The sequence below is a fragment of the Quercus robur genome, chromosome 4 (assembly GCF_932294415.1).
Source record: "Quercus robur chromosome 4, dhQueRobu3.1, whole genome shotgun sequence".
NCBI classification, from domain to species: domain Eukaryota; kingdom Viridiplantae; phylum Streptophyta; class Magnoliopsida; order Fagales; family Fagaceae; genus Quercus; species Quercus robur.
In genome coordinates this window covers 45,331,291-45,350,341 of record NC_065537.1, presented here as the reverse complement: position 1 = coordinate 45,350,341, position 19,051 = coordinate 45,331,291, and the positions used below count along the sequence as shown (strand labels likewise).

Here is a 19,051-nt window from a genome sequence, read left to right as displayed (position 1 = left end):
CAACCCGTATTAATACCAAGCTTACAGCGTGAGAGGCCACTGTTATATATGCAAACAGAACCTCGTCGGCCTCTAGGCTAAACATGATGGGTGGCCGTGACAGGTATTTTTTAAGTTGTTGGAAGGCTAGGACGCAATACTCAAACCATTCAAATCCTTTCCACTTATTCATCAAGAGATAGAAAGGTTGGCATCGGTCTGCAGATCGAGAGATGAACCGATTCAATGCTGCGATCATTCTAGTGAGTTTCTGTACTTCTTTTGGGTTCCGAGGAGCTTGTAGGCTATTAATCGCTTTGATTTGGCCCAAGCTTACCTCTATTCCTCTGTGAGTTACCATATAGCCTAGAAATTTCTCAGACCCGACCCCAAATGAACACTTAGAGGCATTGAGGCGCAGCTTGTGCTCCCTTAAGATGTCAAAAATGACTTCAAGGTCTTTCACGTGCTCGGACACCATTTTACTTTTTACTACCATATCGTCTATGTAGACTTCAATAGCCTTGCCTAGTTGTGGTTCGAACATTCTGATCATCATCCTTTGGTAGGTTGACCTTGTATTCTTTAAATCGAAAGGCATCACCTTATAGTGGTAGTTTCCGATGGGTGTCATGAACGCTGTTTTCTCCTGACCATCTAGAGCCAATGGTATCTGATGGTAACCCTAGAAGGCATCCAGGAAGCTCATTTGGGGATGGCCTATAGTCGCATCTACCAACTGGTCTATTCGTGGCAATAGGAACGGGTCCTTCGGGCACGCCTTGTTTAAGTCTGTGAAGTCTACGCAGATTCGCCACTTTCCCGTCTTTTTTCTTACTACCACCGTATTTGCCAACCACTCGGGGTAAAAGACTTCTTTGATGGCCCCTGCCTTTTTCAGCTTTATCACCTTATCCCTAACGACGTCAGCATGCTCTTTCGACGGGTGCCGGGGTGGCTGCTTCTTTGGAATAGAAGATGGGTTAACGTTTAGGTAGTGACAAATGAGACTAGGGTCAACCCCTGGGGCATTGTAGGCGTCCCATGCAAATACATCAACATTCCTCCTCAGAAACCCAATTAGTTCCTCTTTTTCTTGAAGAGGTAATTTCGAGCCGACTTGGAAAAATCTTTCTAGATTATTGTTAATGGCAACCCTTTCTAAACTTTCACATTTTATCTCCTCGGCTAGTTCACTGACTTGTGCTGTCGAGGTGGTTGATTGCTATAAGTTCTTTACAGAAGCCGAGGACTTGGCATTGGACCGGCGTGAGATGGCGGCCACTATGCATTGCCTAGCCATGGCTTGATCTCCACCAATCTCTTCCACTTGGCCCCCCGATGGGTATTTTACCTTTTGGTGAAGTGTAGAAGACATGAGTCCTAAGGCGTGGAGCCAAGGTCTGGCTACTATAGCCATGTAGGGTGAGTAAGCGTCGACCACAATAAAATCCACCTCCACCACCTCTGATCCGGTCTGTATGGGCAATCTGATCTGCCCTTTTGGTATGACAGTCTTCCCTTCGAAACTAATAAAAGGAGAGTCATAAGCCGTCAAGTTCTCAGGGTTTAGGTTCAGCCCCCTATACAGGTCAGGGTACATCACCTCCACAGCACTGCCCAGATCTACTAGTACCCTCTTCACGTCAAACCCTCCAATCCTCAACGTAACTACCAAAGCATCGTCGTGAGGTTGGATAGTTCCCCTCTTGTCGCCATCTAAGAACCCCAGCATTAGTGAGTTTCCCTTTTTAGATCTCTTGGACTCCTTTTCACCATCCTCGGCAAGGAGCCGAGCCACAAACAGTACCCCGGAAGGAAAAAAGCCGGTTCTCCCTAGGGCGGCAAGGATGACGTTTATTGTCCCCATAGGAGGTCTCAGAGATACATCTTTTCAAGGCTCTTGAGCTGCCTGGCCCAGATGACCGCTGGAAGGGTGTAAAAGGTGGCGTAACTTTCTTTCTCGGACTAACTGATCTAGGTGATTCCATAGATTCCTGCAATCCTCGGTGGAATGCCCGTGGTCTTGATGATAATGACAATACAGGTTCTGGTTGCGTTTTGAGGAGTCTCCGGCCATTTTACTCGGCAATTTGAAGAAAGGCTCACTTTTGACTTTCTCAAGAACTTGTTGCACCGGCTCTCTAAATATGGCATTAATCGCTTGCATGTTGGTTTGTCCAGCTTGTCTCGAAAAATCCCTTCTCGGCTGGTTGCTGTTATATCGTTCTAACCTGTAATCATTCCCTTTGGGGGGGATGATCTTCTCCTTTCTTTTCCCTTGTAGCTGGTCCTCTTCCATCCTTTTATATTTGTCAATCCGGTCCATCAATTGGCGAACGTTGGTGACGGGTTTACTAGTTAGAGACTTCCTTAAGCCATGCTCGATGGGGAGACCACTTTTGAATGTGCTGATGGCGATGTCATCGTGGTTTTCATCCATCTCGTTATACATCTCCCAGTACCTATCCAAATACGCCTTTAAGGTTTCCCCTTCGTGCATAGACAAGGATAATAACGAACTTAGGGGTCGAGGGACTCTGTTGTTTGTAATAAAGCGAGAGCAAAAAACCTGAGTAAGTTGCTTATAGGAATCTATGGAGTTCGTCTTCAAGCTGTTGAACCATCTCATCGCCACAGGTCCCAGGCTGGACGGAAAAACTTTGCACATCAGAGCCTCATTCTGGGAGTGGATAGCCATCCTCTGGTTAAACTGGTTCACGTGCTCCATGGGGTCTGCTCAGCTGTTGTAGATGGTAAACGTAGGTTGATGGAAGCGCCAAGGTAATTTAGCCTCCTCTATCCTGTGCGCGAAGGGTGATCTGAAGATCTGATCCAGTGCCTTGTTCATGGCATCATTACCCAAACCCTTACTAGATGTGCTTTTATATTTCTGCTTAGGGCGCGACTCCTTTTCGTAGGAAAAGGTCTCACTTGGGGGAGTTCTTGACCTTCGCCTGTAACTGACATCCTCTTCCTCGTTAGAGGATATGTCTGAGTTGGAGAGGGATCGCCTTTGTTGTGCACGGCGCAGCTTCTTTTTCAGGTCATCTATCTCTCACTGCATGGCCTGATAGTTGTTTCGCCTTTGAGATATGCGACTACTTACTTAGGAGTGACTTGGGCTTGTCTGAGTAGTATGTACACTTCCCTCTCAATTTCTTCTGTTGCCTGGATTTGGCCCAGGGTCAGGAGGATTATTTTGCCATTGAGACCCAATAAGTTCTGTCTACTGAGGGTCAGCTTGGCATGGATTTTCTTGGTGTAAACCTGATCCTGCCATGTTTAACCGTCGTACTTACTAACACTCAAGTTTCTTTCCCACAGACGGCACCAATTGTAAGGTCACAGTTTTGGAACCCAAACCCCTATCTTGTGAAGTCTTGATCCAAAAAGGCCCAACACAATGAATTTTGTAGAGTATGGGTTAAAGAACTAGGTTTATATAAGTTAGACAGAGGCTTTACATGGGATAAAGGTACACATGGACAAGAACAAAAGCCATTATGTTGAAGAATCTCATGGTCTGAGGAGGTTTAAGAATTAATTTATGTATACAGACTAGTACATTAGGGTTTCTTTGCATGCCACAGCATTCTCCTCTTCCCCCCCCCCCCCTTCTTCCTTATGGGGGTTTTTCTACATTATATAGGCTCTTTCCTATCATCTGGGTTTTACACTTGTTGACTATCCAAGTCTCTACTTGAGCACCTGTCCCATCAGACACTTCTTTTAGTCCTTTGTGAGTTGTGGTAACTAAGATAACACTGTTTAGGGGTCTTCTCCACATTAATGTGGTCAGGAAGGTAGCTGTAGTGCATTTAATGTAGTAGTGATAGCCTTTGTTTAGATATTTTGTGTTTTCATTCTTCTCATGTATTTAGGAGATGCGCTTCAGTGGCTTGGACACACCTCTGTTCCGGATTTTCAATGTCCGATGAAGAATTCCTCCTCGGACATTCTTTCTTTGTCTCACATGATAAGGCTTAAAATGTGGATCACTGAGCCACGTTGCCTCCTCGGACAGGCCCAAGGCCCAACTTATTATTTTGGGCCATAGCCCCCACAATATCTATACTATGGGTCTGTTTGGATAGAACTTATTTTGCTAAAACTGAAAACTGAAAACTAAAAACACTGTAGCAAATAAGTGAAAAAACGTGGATGATTATTTTGGTGATACGGGTACTGTAGCTCAGCTGAAATTACTATAGCAAATAAATATCAATTTTACTATAATTTTTTTTTTCCTTTCCTTCTTCAATTCATTCCTCACCGTACTAGCTAATGCCTATGCCATTGGAGAGTTCCACGCCCAACAAAGAAATCCACAAGGAAGACCTATATCAATCCGATGTCGGTGAAGAGCTGAGGAAGACAACCCAGTCCGATGTTGGCGAAGATCGAGTTCCTTCGGTGGTGGTGGATGGGTTGATCGGTTACAGGTTGTTTTAATGGGTTTGATTTGCGTTTGCTTGGTGGATGGGTTGATCAATTCCGTTTGCTGAGTTTGATCATTTGATGGGTTTGATTTTTTTTTTTTTCACATGGGTTTACGGTTTTGGTTTCACTGTTTTGATCTTCTCAGTTGATGGGTTTGTTGGGTTTCAAGAAGATGAATCATGGGTTGATCGGCAGTGGGTAGATCCATTTGATCAGTTGCTCCAGTTGATGCCTTGATCCATTTAATGACTATTGATTTTTTTTCACATGGGTTTGATTTTTTTTCACATGGGTTTGATTCATATGGCTTTGGTTTCACTGTTTTGATCTTCTATTTTGATGGGTTTGCGGTCCTTCATCATGTTCTGGGTTTGATCGAGGAAGAACGCAAAGAATGGGTTTGCTGGGCTTGTGCAATGAATCATGTTCTGGGTTTGATCATGTTTTGGGTTCATCATGTTCTGTGCTTGTGTAATGAATCATCGTTTTGATTAGACCAGCTGTGCTTGTGCAATGAATTTTGCTGTCTTGTGTTCATCGTGATTGGGTTTTGATGAAATGGTGCGTCTCGTATTTTCATTCCTTTGTTTCAGCTCATTCCTGCGTTTCTCATCTCAGCGTTTATTTTGGCTACTGTGTAGCGTGGGTCCCAACAAATATTAAACGCAAACGTGAAACGTAGAAACAAACGTGGATCCAAACAGCCTCTATATATAATAATGGAAGTTTTGTAATAAATTTTATAAAGCTCTTTATGCACTACATCTTTAGCATCTTTTCTTATTTTTTGTTTTTGTTTTTTGTTTTTGTTTTTTTGTTTTTGTTTTTGTTTTTTTTTTGGTTTTTTGCAATTCTTATTTAATTTGTTCAACTTTTCATCTTCTTCAATCAACTTTTAGTTCAATCTTTCATCTCCTCCAATAAATTTTTTTTATTTTTTATTTTTTATTTTTATTTTATTTTCATTTGATTTACTTTAGATTTTTAATTTTTTTTCCTTTATATCTTCTTAAATTCTACAGTTTCACTTTATCCAACCTTTCATCTACTTCCATTATTCCTCTTCCATCTTAATTTTTACATAAATTTCTTCTTACTTCATTTCCACCTCTCTCCCCTATTCCTTCCAAGTTGTCCACTACAAAAAGGTCAATACTCTCTCTCTTTCTCCAATTTTGTTTCTCTTTTGGTGGATTTATTTATTTATTTATTGTTTCAACCATTTTTTTCGACTAATGTTTTTTTTTTTTTTTGTGGTTATTGTTGATTTAATTGTCACATCACATGTGTTTATCTATTTGGTATTTGCATCGACTTTTATGCATATTTAGGTAGTTTGGTATTCTAATTTCCAATCACAAGTTCTTTTTCTTTATCCCATTGGTTTGTTTTGATTTGGGCTAATAATCAGTTGTTTTGCAAGTTAGAATTTGATTTTTTTTTTTTTTTTTTTTTTTTATCGTGATCAATTTAGATGTTAAACTATCTGAGACTTTACTAATTTTTGTTTACTATCTAACCATTTTGGGTGAACAAAGTACTTTTAATAGTTGTATTAGAAGTACTCTATAATGTCATTTATTCAGAGATAAGCAAAAGTTAGTCAAACGAAAATAATCAGATAAGTGACATATTTTAGCTTATGCAATTGTATTTTAATTATTATTATTATTATTTTATAACAATGCATATATAGAAATTTAATTCTTAGATTTTGCTAATAATTGTTTATCTGATAATATGTTTTGGGTGGAAGAAATTGCAATTTCTGTAAAGAAAATAACATTAATAGACTATCAATAACAAATTGTTTCCCTAATTGGTTCAATTAATCATTGTTAAGTTTTTTTTTTTTTTTTTTTTTTTTTTTTTTTTTTTTTTTTTTTGCGTTTTTCTATGTTTTGAATTGTAGGACAGAAAAAATAGGGTTTCAGAAAGTTTGTTTAAAATTAAAAGAATAATTTTCAAATTTTATATTCTTTTTAATGATTCACAAAATGTTATAAATAATTTTTATTCAAAAATGAACATCTTTGTTAACTTGCCTTTTGAATTTTTGAAAAAAAAAATGTTTTGTTTTCATTTTGGTACTACAAAATTTATATTTATGATTTATAATTGTTCTTATAATAAATAAAAATATGAATGTTAAAATTTATACTTATGATTATGATTGTTCTCATGTTACATTTATGATTGCTCTTATAATAATTTTCATAAACTATTTTACAACATTTTTATAAAATGTTAATGTGGTCAACCGCTTATTGGTTTTCATCTAAGTCCATCATTAATATCACTTTTTCATTTACCAATAATCACTTCTCATATCAGCAGTTTGTAAATTTTTTTATAAAATAGTTTGTATTTCTAGTATTATTCTAAATAAAAATATTATTATGAAATACATTATTCTTTATTAAATTCGTACAAATTATAAAAAATAAATTTAATAAAACCACCCTAAAAAAATTATCACACACAGCACGCGCCAGTTCAAGCTGGTGTTTATTATTTAAGAATTTTCCTGAAATTATTTGTGTGCTTAGACTTATTGATACCCGAAAGGCTAGCTACTGGAGCGTCCAGATTTATGAAAAGTATCAAAGTTTGGTTGGACATTTTCAAAGAAGAAAACAAAGCTGCTTATAATACTTACATACCATTCAGTATGAAGAATTCAGAGAAGACAACGCCAACAGTAACTATTGTGAAATTAATGAATCTAAAGCTGTAGGGTTGCTGGTTGATAGGAATCGCATTAGTAAAATGAAGAATGATGATTATGTCAAGCTGCACAACTCTTCCCTGGACATGATGTTGTGACAAACTGAAGAGGGTGACATCGAAACTGTGTTCTTGAATTCTCATTCCAAGGCTGAGATCGTGAACATGTTAAGGCTAGGGGACGAGCATGATGGGTGAACAGTTCTTGAATTCTCATTCCAAGGCTGAGATCGTGAAACATGTTAAGGTTTGGTGACAGTCATGATTGGTGAACTTTATGGGTGGGTTTATTACACACCTTTTAATGCACACGACCTACACACAATTCAGTTTTTGCGCTGAAATTGTGACGTCTCATTTCGAGAATTTTATTGCTGAAAATGATTGTCCAAGAAAGAAACTAAAGTCTTGGATTTTTGGCCTTGATATGAGTGATTGGAAGTGATTGAGCGGCTTTTGTTAATTGGGTAGGCCAGTCTCCATCTCTAAGGTCTTTCTCCTTGTTTCTAAGGCTGTGGAGAGAGATGGTTCTAAGCCCTCTCTTCTTTTTTGCTCTGTTATTCATAAATAAAAATTTTATTCAAAAAAGAAAAGGAAAAAAAGAAAAGCGGATGTAATATTTTAAGGGAAAGATAGCTAAATATCATTTATTTTTGAAGTAGCAAAACAGTCTTATTTTCAAAGTATTTAGTCAAATATTCCATGTCTTAGAATTTGATACAGCTGATGATAAGTTTTTTCTAGAATTTTATATTAGCAATATTAAGTTTTATGTATATTTTTAAGTAGAATTTGATAAATGTCGAGTTTTATGCAAAATATTTTAGAAAATTTAAGAGGTAAAATTTGTATAAAAAATAAAAGGTAAATAGCCATTTTTCCCATATTTTAACATGTTTCAAGTTTCAACTTGATTATTTACGTCCAGAGCCAAAAAAAAAAAAAAAACTGTCATTTAAGTGTTCACATTACAAATTTACAATGAACTTAACATAGATTTCATACAATAGAAAACTTTAGGTTCACCTTGAGTCCTCGACTAGCCTTAGATTAACCTAGGGTTAGTTTGTTTATTTTATAAGCATATGAACCTACAAATGATTTGGGCTTTTTTGGATCAAACATGACATAATTACATGGGACTGAAGGTGGATGGATGCAATAATTTCATGACTTGGCTTGGTACGAACGAAAGATTCCTAACAGAGATTTGAAATGATGTAAACTCAATTTTCAAATGACTCTTCTTGCCTTAACGGAGTTACGGCGGGGTTGAAAATGAGTTCAGCAGATCGCTGATCATGAAGATCCTCCTCATGCTTATTGGCTTGGCAGACGTCAACATTACGCAGCTGTGCATATATAGTAGAATTTTGCTGTATCACATAAAATATAGAATCTTGGTTTTGCTTTGACTGGACCATACGTTGGTGCCAAACATTATAAGAGCTCCCCTACCATTATCCTAGCTAGTTGAAGAATCATATATATCTCACAAGGTTCCAGCTGATATCCCAATAGCATCTATGACTATAAGCATCGAATATGTGGTGCATATTCAAATGCCACCTCCCTCTTCCCCTTTTTACCTAGCAATAAAAAAAAAAAAAAGAGAAAATTTTATCACACTTGTATACACATTGCCTTCTAAACACACGTTTTATTTTAATTAAAAAAAAAAAACTATCTTAGTTAAAATTATTATATTTTAAAAACATAATTTATGTTATGTGACAATGTGTACTCGGTAAGTATGTAATAAGGAAGATGTGATAATCATTTCTAAAAATATAAATATATAAATTCCTTATTTGCTAATGCTAAAATAGCTTTTGCAATTTGCAATACTTGTGGAAGAAAGTCAAAGACTATAAAGCCACCACAAGTTCAACTTGCTGGCTAGCTGGCAGAATATTTTTAGTTAGGAGCTTATCCCAATTCCCAACTAGTGGAATAACTGAATAACATATTCATGCCTGATTGGAGCTCTCTTTCTCTTCGTTTAGCAGAAAGACCCCTTAAATTTTTATTTTTTATGAAAAATAAAATGTTGAAGGAGAAAAAGTGGTGTCTCCTACAACACTATCCCCATACGTGGGCCAGACATGTTAAAGGCCCCTTATCTTTGTTAATTAATTAGCACATAAACATGATCTTGTTGAACTATTTACTTTTTAAAGTAGAATATTTGCTTCCCAACATCATTTTATTGTATCTTCATGATGTGAGAACAAAATTGTAAAGCAACTATGCTATCGACCATGTATTGAGAGTCTCCATCAGTATTAGGCTTTTAGCTCATTTAGCATGGTTGCTTTATCATATTAAGGAAAAAGGGAAGATGTTATTCTGAATGTTGGGGGAAAAAAAAAAAGAAGGAATCTGAGTATAACAAAAGTATTTTAAAGAGAAAGAAAGGCAAGTACTTAATAAAGTGAAATAAAGTGTTTTTATCAGTAAAGATCCTATTCCTGCTGGACGCACTTCTCATTGATTCGTCTAATTCAACAAAGATAGTGGTTATAAAAAAAAATCAAAGATAGTGTAAACTGACAACATATATTCATTTGACAAGGACCCTTGTTGCTTTATGGGGGCAGAAAATGAGTTCACTACAATATTTTTTTCTTGTGCTTGGATTGGGTGAATTATATTATTGTTGGTTTGCTTTGACAGAACCCGATCGACATAGATACCAAACCAAAACAGAGGTTTCCTAGTTAGCCTAGTGGAATGATATCTCTTCATTGTAGCTTTTGCATTGCATTGCTTGCGAGAAGAATGTTTTTACTTAGGACCTCTTTGATACAATAAGAAATGAGAAGACTTAGGAAGTACTTAATTTTCCTTTTTCTTAAAAATATCTATAAAACTTTTACAATTTTTGTTTTTTAGAAATTAAATAACTTTTGTTATTGTTAAATATTAGATCTGATACCTTAAATAGTAACAAAAGAACACGAGGATTATGTGATCTAGTGTGACGGTTTACGTTTGCAGATGAAACCATTAAGAACTATATCTTTATTATAAAAGTGAAGTACAAATTAAATCATGTGTTACTATGAATCCAAAATATATAGAGTGGGTTAAATCCTAGAATAACTATATATATATATATACACTAATTATGGTTAATAGACTTGACTTACATACCAAATAAAATTGAGTTTGAACCTTTACTATTGGGCTAATAAATTTCTAATAGTTATACTCGTGCCTTTATTTTTGGACATTGCTTATTAGGTACACACTGTTTTTATAAATCGAAAGATTTCAGTTATTGAAAAACATGTGTGTAATAGATTTTTCCTTATTATGTGTGTGAGGAACCAACCATGCTATTTAGGTGAATCTATATTGGAAACTCTCAATACAAATTAAGTCGATCTCTATATCGTACCGTTGCTTTACAATTTTATTCTCACATGATGAAATACAAGACCCCTTTACGTAAAAGAAAGTCGAGGAGCCCTTTCTAAACGAATATGGAGAGAGAGAGAGAGAGATCAGAGAGAGGTCCCATCAAAATGGATTATTCTGTGTCCTGAACCATTATTCAAGTGGCATAAATACGTTATTGCAGTAGTTGTTTCCCTAATGCCCAATGCCCACAAGTTGTTGGGTTTGTGGAAACCCCACTATTCTAGGTACACTTGTCTATATAATATGGTTGGTAATATATATGTACTTACGATAACTGTATGAGCAATGTATTTTTCAGCATCGATCACAGACTTCAATCGATCAGGTGAAATGAACTTATGAATAAGGAAAAGTTCATATATATATATATATAAAAAAGATATTCTATTGGTTCATGGGCGTTTCTGTTTTGGTAAGTTTGTAAAACGAACTTCACGTGGACAGAAACAGCTTGCTGCTTGCCTATTGTGTCCAATAGCCACAAGCTCTTGTGTTTTTCCCTTTATGCAAAGTGGAAACCCTACGGATCATCTTTTTTATGAATGAAACCCCACACTAATCTAAGTATACTTTATTTTTTTAGCGTCAGTCATACCTCAGCCAATCACATACGTCAAACAGCTTAAATGAACTTATGAAATTCAAGAACTTTTGCTTTGGTAATGTTAAGATTAAGGGTAAATAGAAAAAATATTGAAATAAAGCAAGGAAAGAGAAGAGAGATCAAGGAAATTTCATTTGTCTGTCGGTCTACATACATGGAAGGGATAAAGATCCAACAGCTACATTTTTAATGTATTCTTAGTTGTTGTCGTTGTACAATGATGAACAATGAACCTTAGTAGAGTACATATAGAGACTAATAACTAGGGTTAAGAGTACATGAAATTATAACATAATTGGACTTCTTATACCGTTACATAATTAACTAATGAAAAACTCTTAATTTACATTGTTGTAGCAATTTAAACTTACATTGTAGTACACAAAATGTGTGCAATTTTATATACATTTGCAAAGTATACAATATTGTATATATTTCATGTGTCTACAATGTAAACTTACATTGTTAATACAATGTAAACCTATTAAGTCTTTGACTAATATAAAATCATGATTAATATAAACGGATAAAACCAATTTAAATTTTACATTATAAACTAAACAAATATAGATAATAATGTACTCTTTTTACAAATGTATAAATTTTGTATGTCTACTATGTAAGTTTAAATTAGTAGCACAAATTAAACTAAGAATTTTTCTAACAGACTATCTTTTAACATTAAGTTAGCATTGAACTTCACGTTGACGGAAAAACCAAAACAGTAAAAGGACAATATTCTTTCAATTGCAAATTTTGAAACTTCATTATTTTGGGGTGGGTTTCATCAGGATCATATATATATATATATATATAGAGAGAGAGAGAGAGAGAGAGAGAGAGAGAGTTCAGTCAATATGGTCAAAAATTATCTTTGGGCTGAAATATAGCATTCCACTACTATTTGCGCAATCTACCACTATTTATAAAATATATAAGAGCACCCGCAGCAGATGTGCTAAATGTGCCAAATGCCAAATTTTTGGCACATTTAGCACACCAAACACAAAAACGGAACTTTATCAGATGTTCCAAATGGTAAAAATTATACCACATATGAACAGTACCGTTGCAAATTTGCAACGGTACGGACGAAAATGGTATAAGTTTTATTAGTTTTTTATTCTCTTTTCTCTCTCCTCTCTCTTCACTTTATTTTTTTCTCTTCTCTCTTTCTCGTTCTCTCCGCCTCTCCATCTCTGTCTGTGTCTCCTCTTTCTCTTTCTTTCTGACTCTCCCTCTCTTTCTTTGATTGTTGATCTTTCTTTGTGGGCCGAGTTGATTTCGTGGGTAGTGGTGGATCGTCCTTGTTCGTGATTTCATGGATCTAGGTTGATTCATGGTTCGGTTCTTCGACAAGTGTGAGTCTGGGTTGATTTCGTGGGTTTGGGTGATGGTGGTTCGGCAAAGACCACCACTCGACGCCGCCGTTCATCTATCTACTCTATTTCGCTTCAGGTTTTTTTTTTTTTTCCTTTTTTCTTTTTTCCGTTCACTTTTTTTGGCTGTGGTTTGATGGGTGGGTTCGGATGGGCAGATTGGTGGTGGGTGGGTTCGGGTTGTGGGTTATGGCGGTGGGTGGGTTGAGATGGGCAGATCGGTGGTGGGTGGGTTCGGGTTATGGGTTATGGCGGTGGGCGAATCGGTGGTAGTGGGTGGGTCGACTGGTGGGCGAATCAGTGGTGGTGCCGATCTCTGTTCTGATCTGTTTTTTTCTTTGTTTTTCTGCTTTGGTGGTGGATTCGGCGGCGGTTGATTTTGGTGGTTGTGGTTTTTTTTTTTTTCCTGGTGATTGTGGCCGCAACAATTTTTCTGGTTGTTGTTGTGGTTGTTGTTGCAGTGGTGGTTGATGATGATGATGATTTCTGATCTGTTTTTGTCTTTGTTTTTCTGTTTTGGTGGTGGATTTGGCGGCGGTTGTGGGTTGATTTTGGTGGTTGTGTTTTTTTTTTTTTTTTTTCCTGGTGATTGTGGCGGCAACAATTTTTCTGGTTGTTGTTGATGTCGTTGTTGCGGTGGTAGTTGATGATAATGATGAGGATGAGGGGAGGAATTTAATATATTATTTTAATGTGGTATAAATATTATTTTAATGTATAAAATTGAAGTATAAAACATCTGATAAATGAGATGTTGTAAAATGATGTGGTAAAATAATAAAGTAGGTGTTTGATGTTGTAAAATGGCATTTTTTTTACAACGTTTGCTGTGGATGCTCTAACAATGTATTACTTTTATAAAACTCGAGATCAGGGAAGTTGAGTTTATAAAAGTCGAGTACTGTAAAACTTCTCACCAAAGTCTATTTCTTTTCTTCTCTTCCTTCAGCATTTTCTTCTTCACTTCAGCCTGTCCCACACGCATAAAACTTGTGAGACAAGCTCCGTAAAATGTGAAATTGTGCAGATCCTGAAGTAAGGGGAAAAATACACCCTGACCTGAAGTAAAGTTGCTCTTCAAAAATTCAAAGTCCAACCTCACAAAAAACAAATGTGAAACTGTGCAAATCCTGGAGCTTGAAAGAGAGTCTTGGAGCTTGGGAAAAAACAGTCTTGGAGCTTCCTTCTTTCATGTGACTACCTGATTGGAGTGACAGAGACCCGCGCGGCAAAAAATGAAAAAAATTGAGACATAATGTTATTTTAATAATATTGTTTAAGTATTAAGGAAATATATGTGAATAAAAAAAATATTGTGAAAATATGTATTGTGTTGTTTAAACAACACAACCAAACGGACTCTCAATTTCTGAACCAAATTACATAGAGCATGATTTTTTGATGGGAAGTGATACCTCCTTAAACAATGATAATTTGCTAAAAAAAAATTTAGCTAATAGTGATATTTGACCATTTTAGCTTATATAATCCTCCCAGTGGTTCCAAAAGCCACTTCATCAATTATTTCTGCCGTACTATCTTGGCAACTAATATCACATTCCCTACCAAATGACAGTGATATTTAACCATTTTGGCTTATATAATCCTGCTAGTGGTTCCAAAAGCCACTTCATTAATTATTTTGGATACCGTCATTTATCTTAACTAAATTTCTCTCAAACTTTCAAAAACATTAATAATGACATTCATTTTCTCACTGAATTGACCACTTCTTAATTGGAAAATTTTAGTATTTCTATGAATTTTCTCATATATCGTATGGGTTAGTGACTAGTTTGTTGAAAACTGAAAATTTATTATTAAAAATACTGTAACAAAATAATTTTTAAATATAAATAATGTCGTGTGGAATCCAGCAAAATATATAATCTACCTTTAAAGTTAAGTTGGCTGACAAGTACACAGTTATTATGGACCTACCTTTTAAACACCAAATGCAGACCGCTGAGAGAAACGCTCTCCAAACTGTCACTATAAGATAACTGAGTTGTCGAGGAAATAATCTAACTATCTTGGCAACTAGTATCACATACACTACCAAATACTTCTCATGGATCCGTCTAATTCAACAAAGCTGCTGCTACTAGACCAACTTCCTAGAGGAAGTATTTTTGAGAACCTTGATCTATATCAAAGAGATGGTTTCTGGTACAGACCTCGTCACCTTGAAGCTTCCATTGTTCTTCACTCACTATTTGAAGCTCGCGATGATGATGTTATTTTGGCGTCCGCTATGAAAACAGGTAGCACATGGCTGAAAGCTCTCTGCTTCTGCATCATGCAAAGGCAATTTGGTACTGTTGGTAACAAGGACGAGGACCTTTTGGCCATACACCACCCTGCATTTTATGTGCAGACTTTAGAAATCCAGGTTTACACTGCAAATCCACCTCCAGATCTCTCAGCTATGGAGTCTCCAAGGCTCTTCCACACTCACTTGCCTTATAGTGCACTGCCTGAGTCCATTAAGAACTCTGAGTGCAAGATTGTTTACATAACTCGCAACCCAAAAGACACTTTGGTTTCAATGTGGCACTTCTTCAACAAGCTTAGGACACCTGAACAAGGTCAATATCCCATAGAGAAGGCATTCGAGAGCTTTTGCAATGGTGTTTGCCATTTTGGGCCATTTTTCGACCATGTTTTAGAGTACTGGAATGAGAGCTTAAAGATGCCTCAAAAAATACTTTTTTTGAAGTATGAAGAGCTACAAAGGAACCCAAAAGAAGAAGTGAAAAAACTTGCTTCATTTATTGGAAAGCCATTTGCTGAGGAGGAAGAGGTTGAGGAGGTGATAAGGAAGTGTAGCTTGGAGAGGCTGAAAAACTTGGAAGTAAACAAGAATGGTGTGGATCCATGGGTTGGGATGCCAAACAGTGCCTTTTTTCGAGCTGGGGTAGTTGGAGATTGGAAGAACATTTTAACCCCAGAAATGAGTGAGCGACTTGATCAAATTACCTGCATGAAACTGCAAGGGTCTGGCTTAGATCTTGTGGATGATGCATTAGAGCATTGTGTTGCTTTATCAAATTAAACGTATGATGGAATACCGCATAAATGTCTCATGAGAGCTTTGCTGCTGCCTAACATTTGAGAGTCCTTATTGTTTATTCTTATCTTTTCTACTTATTATTTTATCTTTATTTGATTAGCCCTAATTATTTAGGTACTTTATATCTATTTGAATATTTGAATAATTATCTAGTAATATTATTTAGTTATCTTAGGAGATTGTTGCTTTTTAAATAAATGCTTATGGCATTAAGTTAGGTGTTGAAGAATTTGTTATTGTGTTGTGCTCTGTCTTCCACCCAAAGGAAGTCTTTTTTCAATTTCCATATCTGTTCCTATCAACTAAGTTTACTGCTGCAGTGCTAATAATGTAATATTATGATTGAATAAGAGGTGCTGCTTTAGTTTATCAGAGCGATGACCCTTGTGAATTTCTTTACCTCCAACATTTTTGTTTTTCGCTGATTATCAAGATGCCAACATACATGCTTTGCATTTTATCAACTTGTCATGCTTGTTTATGTTCTCCATCAACTTTTTTTTTTTTTTTTTTTTTCCTTCTTCTTTCTCCTTGAAAAGGTCAAATTAGAAAAAATCGAAGAACCTGTAACAATAGCGCATTTCAAACATAAATCTGTAACTTGATTTGTCATCAAATTTATTGGGGGAAAATATCTTCCTACACTCCTTTACATCCACTATTTTATATCAATATCTACAATCAATATAGAATTGTCCACATTTTATCTTATAGAATTAGATGTAAAAAAATAAGTGTAAGAGTATCATTGCCCAAATTATTAACCCTAAAAAAATTATAATTTAGCATTTTATTGTTCACATGGCTTTAAACCACGTTGAGAGGTAAAAGGAACACCAAATGCGTTTCCTTTTTTTTTTTTTTTAATGATGAGTATCTTACCTATACCCGATTTTCACCCAATCAAACCAGGTGGAACCCATACCTAACCCAACTTGACCAAAATTTTAAGCTTAAATTTTTTGTGCTGACTCATTTTTAATGTATGTGTGTGTATTAAAATTATGTTAAATTTTTTATGTTATAGATGAAAATATTAGTAGAGTTACGCATTACTTTGACAAGTAATTCTCATAAATAAATGTTTTTAATGTCGCATCTACTACTAAAATTGAGTGGTTTTTTATAAGTTCATTATAATTTTTTTTTTTATCTAATATGTTATATTTTATTCTTAAAACAGTATAAATTGTATGACTTTGGATTAGCTTTTTCTTTAAGATTTTTAGCTTATTTTCTTACGTACTCTTTTTTAAAATCCTCAACTTTTTGAAGTACAACTATATTTTTGTTAACGTTCAGTAACTAAGGAAATAAGTTCTGAACAAAAACCTAATCCAAAAGAACACTTAATTAATATGCAATTTAATTTAATTTCATGTTTCATGTATACACATTTTCTTTTTGTTTTTGTGGAATTATTAGACTAGTAGACTATTAGAATTAATTATTAGACTATAGATTAAAGGATTTATTTATAATTCAACTTTTATCCTTTGGTGTTTTCTTTTCTGTACTCTTGTTTGTACTAAAATAAATATTAGAAAATGAGGTTAGAAAGTATTACTATTGTTATTATTATTATTACTATTACGGTATGTGAAAAAATTATGGGTCATTCTAAGTTGACCAAACCGTCAAATACTAGGTAAAGTCCATAGGAATAGCGACTCATTTTAGTGAAATAAGTTTTTGACCTATACCCAATTAGTCTAACCCATACTCGTCCAACTCAACCCATTTGCCAGGTCTACGGCCCTACATAGATTATCGAATCATGCGCCACCATATTATGAAAAATGATATAAATAAGCTAACAAGGCTAATAGGAATACATTAAGATTAATCGTACAGGAATTAATCATCATTAAGATTAATCCAAAAAATTAAGATTTGTTCAAAGCATTTCCAGTTTGGGAAAGAAAATAGGGGCAAATAAAAGTATAAGACAATCAAAGTGAGAAAGAGATATGAATGAAGCTGAGACCAGAGTGGTCAATATTCCATAACGCGTAAGGCTACCTCCAACCAACACATACCATTTTAATTTTTTGGCCAGTTGGCAATCGCAGTTATTGTTTAGTATACAAATTCAAAGTTACAAACATTTAGGGGGTGTTTGGTTTATATTTTTAAACAACTATTTTCAGTTTTTAAACAATATTTTACGCATTTCAACGCACTTTTTCACTCACATATATTTTCACAAATATTTTCAAACAATAATTTTCAGTTTTTAAACACATGTGCCAAACGGGCCAGATAGCCTGATTCAGATTGGGATATTTCAAGGATTGTTTGTGAGTGGGGTGTGCAAAAAACCCACCGACCCGTCAAACCCGATCCGATTCAACCTGACCCACCGGATTGGGTCAGGTTTTAAGGCTTGATGGGTTGGGTTAGGTTATAAAATTTTTTTTATAGTGGGTCGAGTTAGGTTTGGGTCATAAAATTATAAACCCGCCAAACTCGATCCGACTAGTCTATATTTAATATATATTATATATTTAATAATTTAAAAAAAAAAAAAAACTAGCTGTACTGCACTAAAATAAAGTGGAATGCTTAACGTGTAACACCATACTCTGCAATTCACATGAGTTCTGAGTCCTCTACTTCTCATAATTGCTGCAAATTGACATGATAACTCATAACATAGAAAAAAGTGAAACGCTTCCCAAACGTGTACAACTTGTACCGAAAACTGAAAACTGAAAAACACTGTAGCGAAATAATTTTTAAATGTGTGAATAGTATCGTGGGACCCATTTTTAATGAAAAAGTTGCTGAAAAGTGAAATTTGTGGGTCCGTGAACAGTACACGATGTGCTGTGATTGGTCCAAAAAAATTTGAAAAGTCAAAGTTTGCGGTTACTGTTCATTGAACAGTGCATGAACAGTAACCGCAACCCTCAAAACTCCCAAAACGCGTGAAAAAAATAAAAAAATAAAAAAATAAACGTAAACGCAGACGCAGAAGTTTTCATCCCAATCCAAACGCAACCTAAGAGTGCGTTTGGGTAGCGCGTTTTGCGCTTCCCAAACGCACGTTTGCGTTTAAGAATTTTTTTTTTTTTTTTTTTTTGCGAATGAACAGTAAAATACTGTTCATGTACTGTGTGGGAGACAATTTTTACTGTTTGTGCACTGTTTGAGTACTGTTTATGGGACCCACAATCACTTTATTCAGAAAAAAATATTAAAAATTGGTCCCACGTTACTATTTACACATTTAAAAATTATTTTACTACAGTATTTTTCAGTTTTCAGTTTCAGTTTTCAGTTTTCAGCTGTATCCAAACGGACCCTAATACTATCTTTTTTTTTTTGGTAAAAACTATGACTAATACTATCACATATATATATATATATATATATATTATATAATAAAAAATCCAATGGCTATGAGTTGTTTTAATA

The 19,051-nt window shown here is 35.3% G+C and overlaps 3 protein-coding genes across 3 annotated transcripts; 1 reads left to right on the top strand and 2 right to left on the bottom strand.

Moving 5' to 3' along the window:
* Window positions 1–1,204: 1,204 nt before the first annotated feature.
* Window positions 1,205–1,849, bottom strand: LOC126721974 (uncharacterized). The gene has a single exon (XM_050425114.1). The coding sequence runs from the start codon at window positions 1,847–1,849 to the stop codon at window positions 1,205–1,207; it is 645 nt and encodes a 214-aa protein (XP_050281071.1).
* A 24-nt stretch (window positions 1,850–1,873) lies between these two features.
* Window positions 1,874–2,710, bottom strand: LOC126721973 (uncharacterized). The gene has a single exon (XM_050425113.1). The coding sequence runs from the start codon at window positions 2,708–2,710 to the stop codon at window positions 1,874–1,876; it is 837 nt and encodes a 278-aa protein (XP_050281070.1).
* Window positions 2,711–14,509: 11,799 nt separating this feature from the next.
* On the top strand, window positions 14,510–16,003 carry LOC126722210 (cytosolic sulfotransferase 5-like). The gene has a single exon (XM_050425356.1). The coding sequence runs from the start codon at window positions 14,630–14,632 to the stop codon at window positions 15,611–15,613; it is 984 nt and encodes a 327-aa protein (XP_050281313.1). The 5' UTR covers window positions 14,510–14,629; the 3' UTR covers window positions 15,614–16,003.
* The last annotated feature ends 3,048 nt before the right edge of the window (window positions 16,004–19,051 follow it).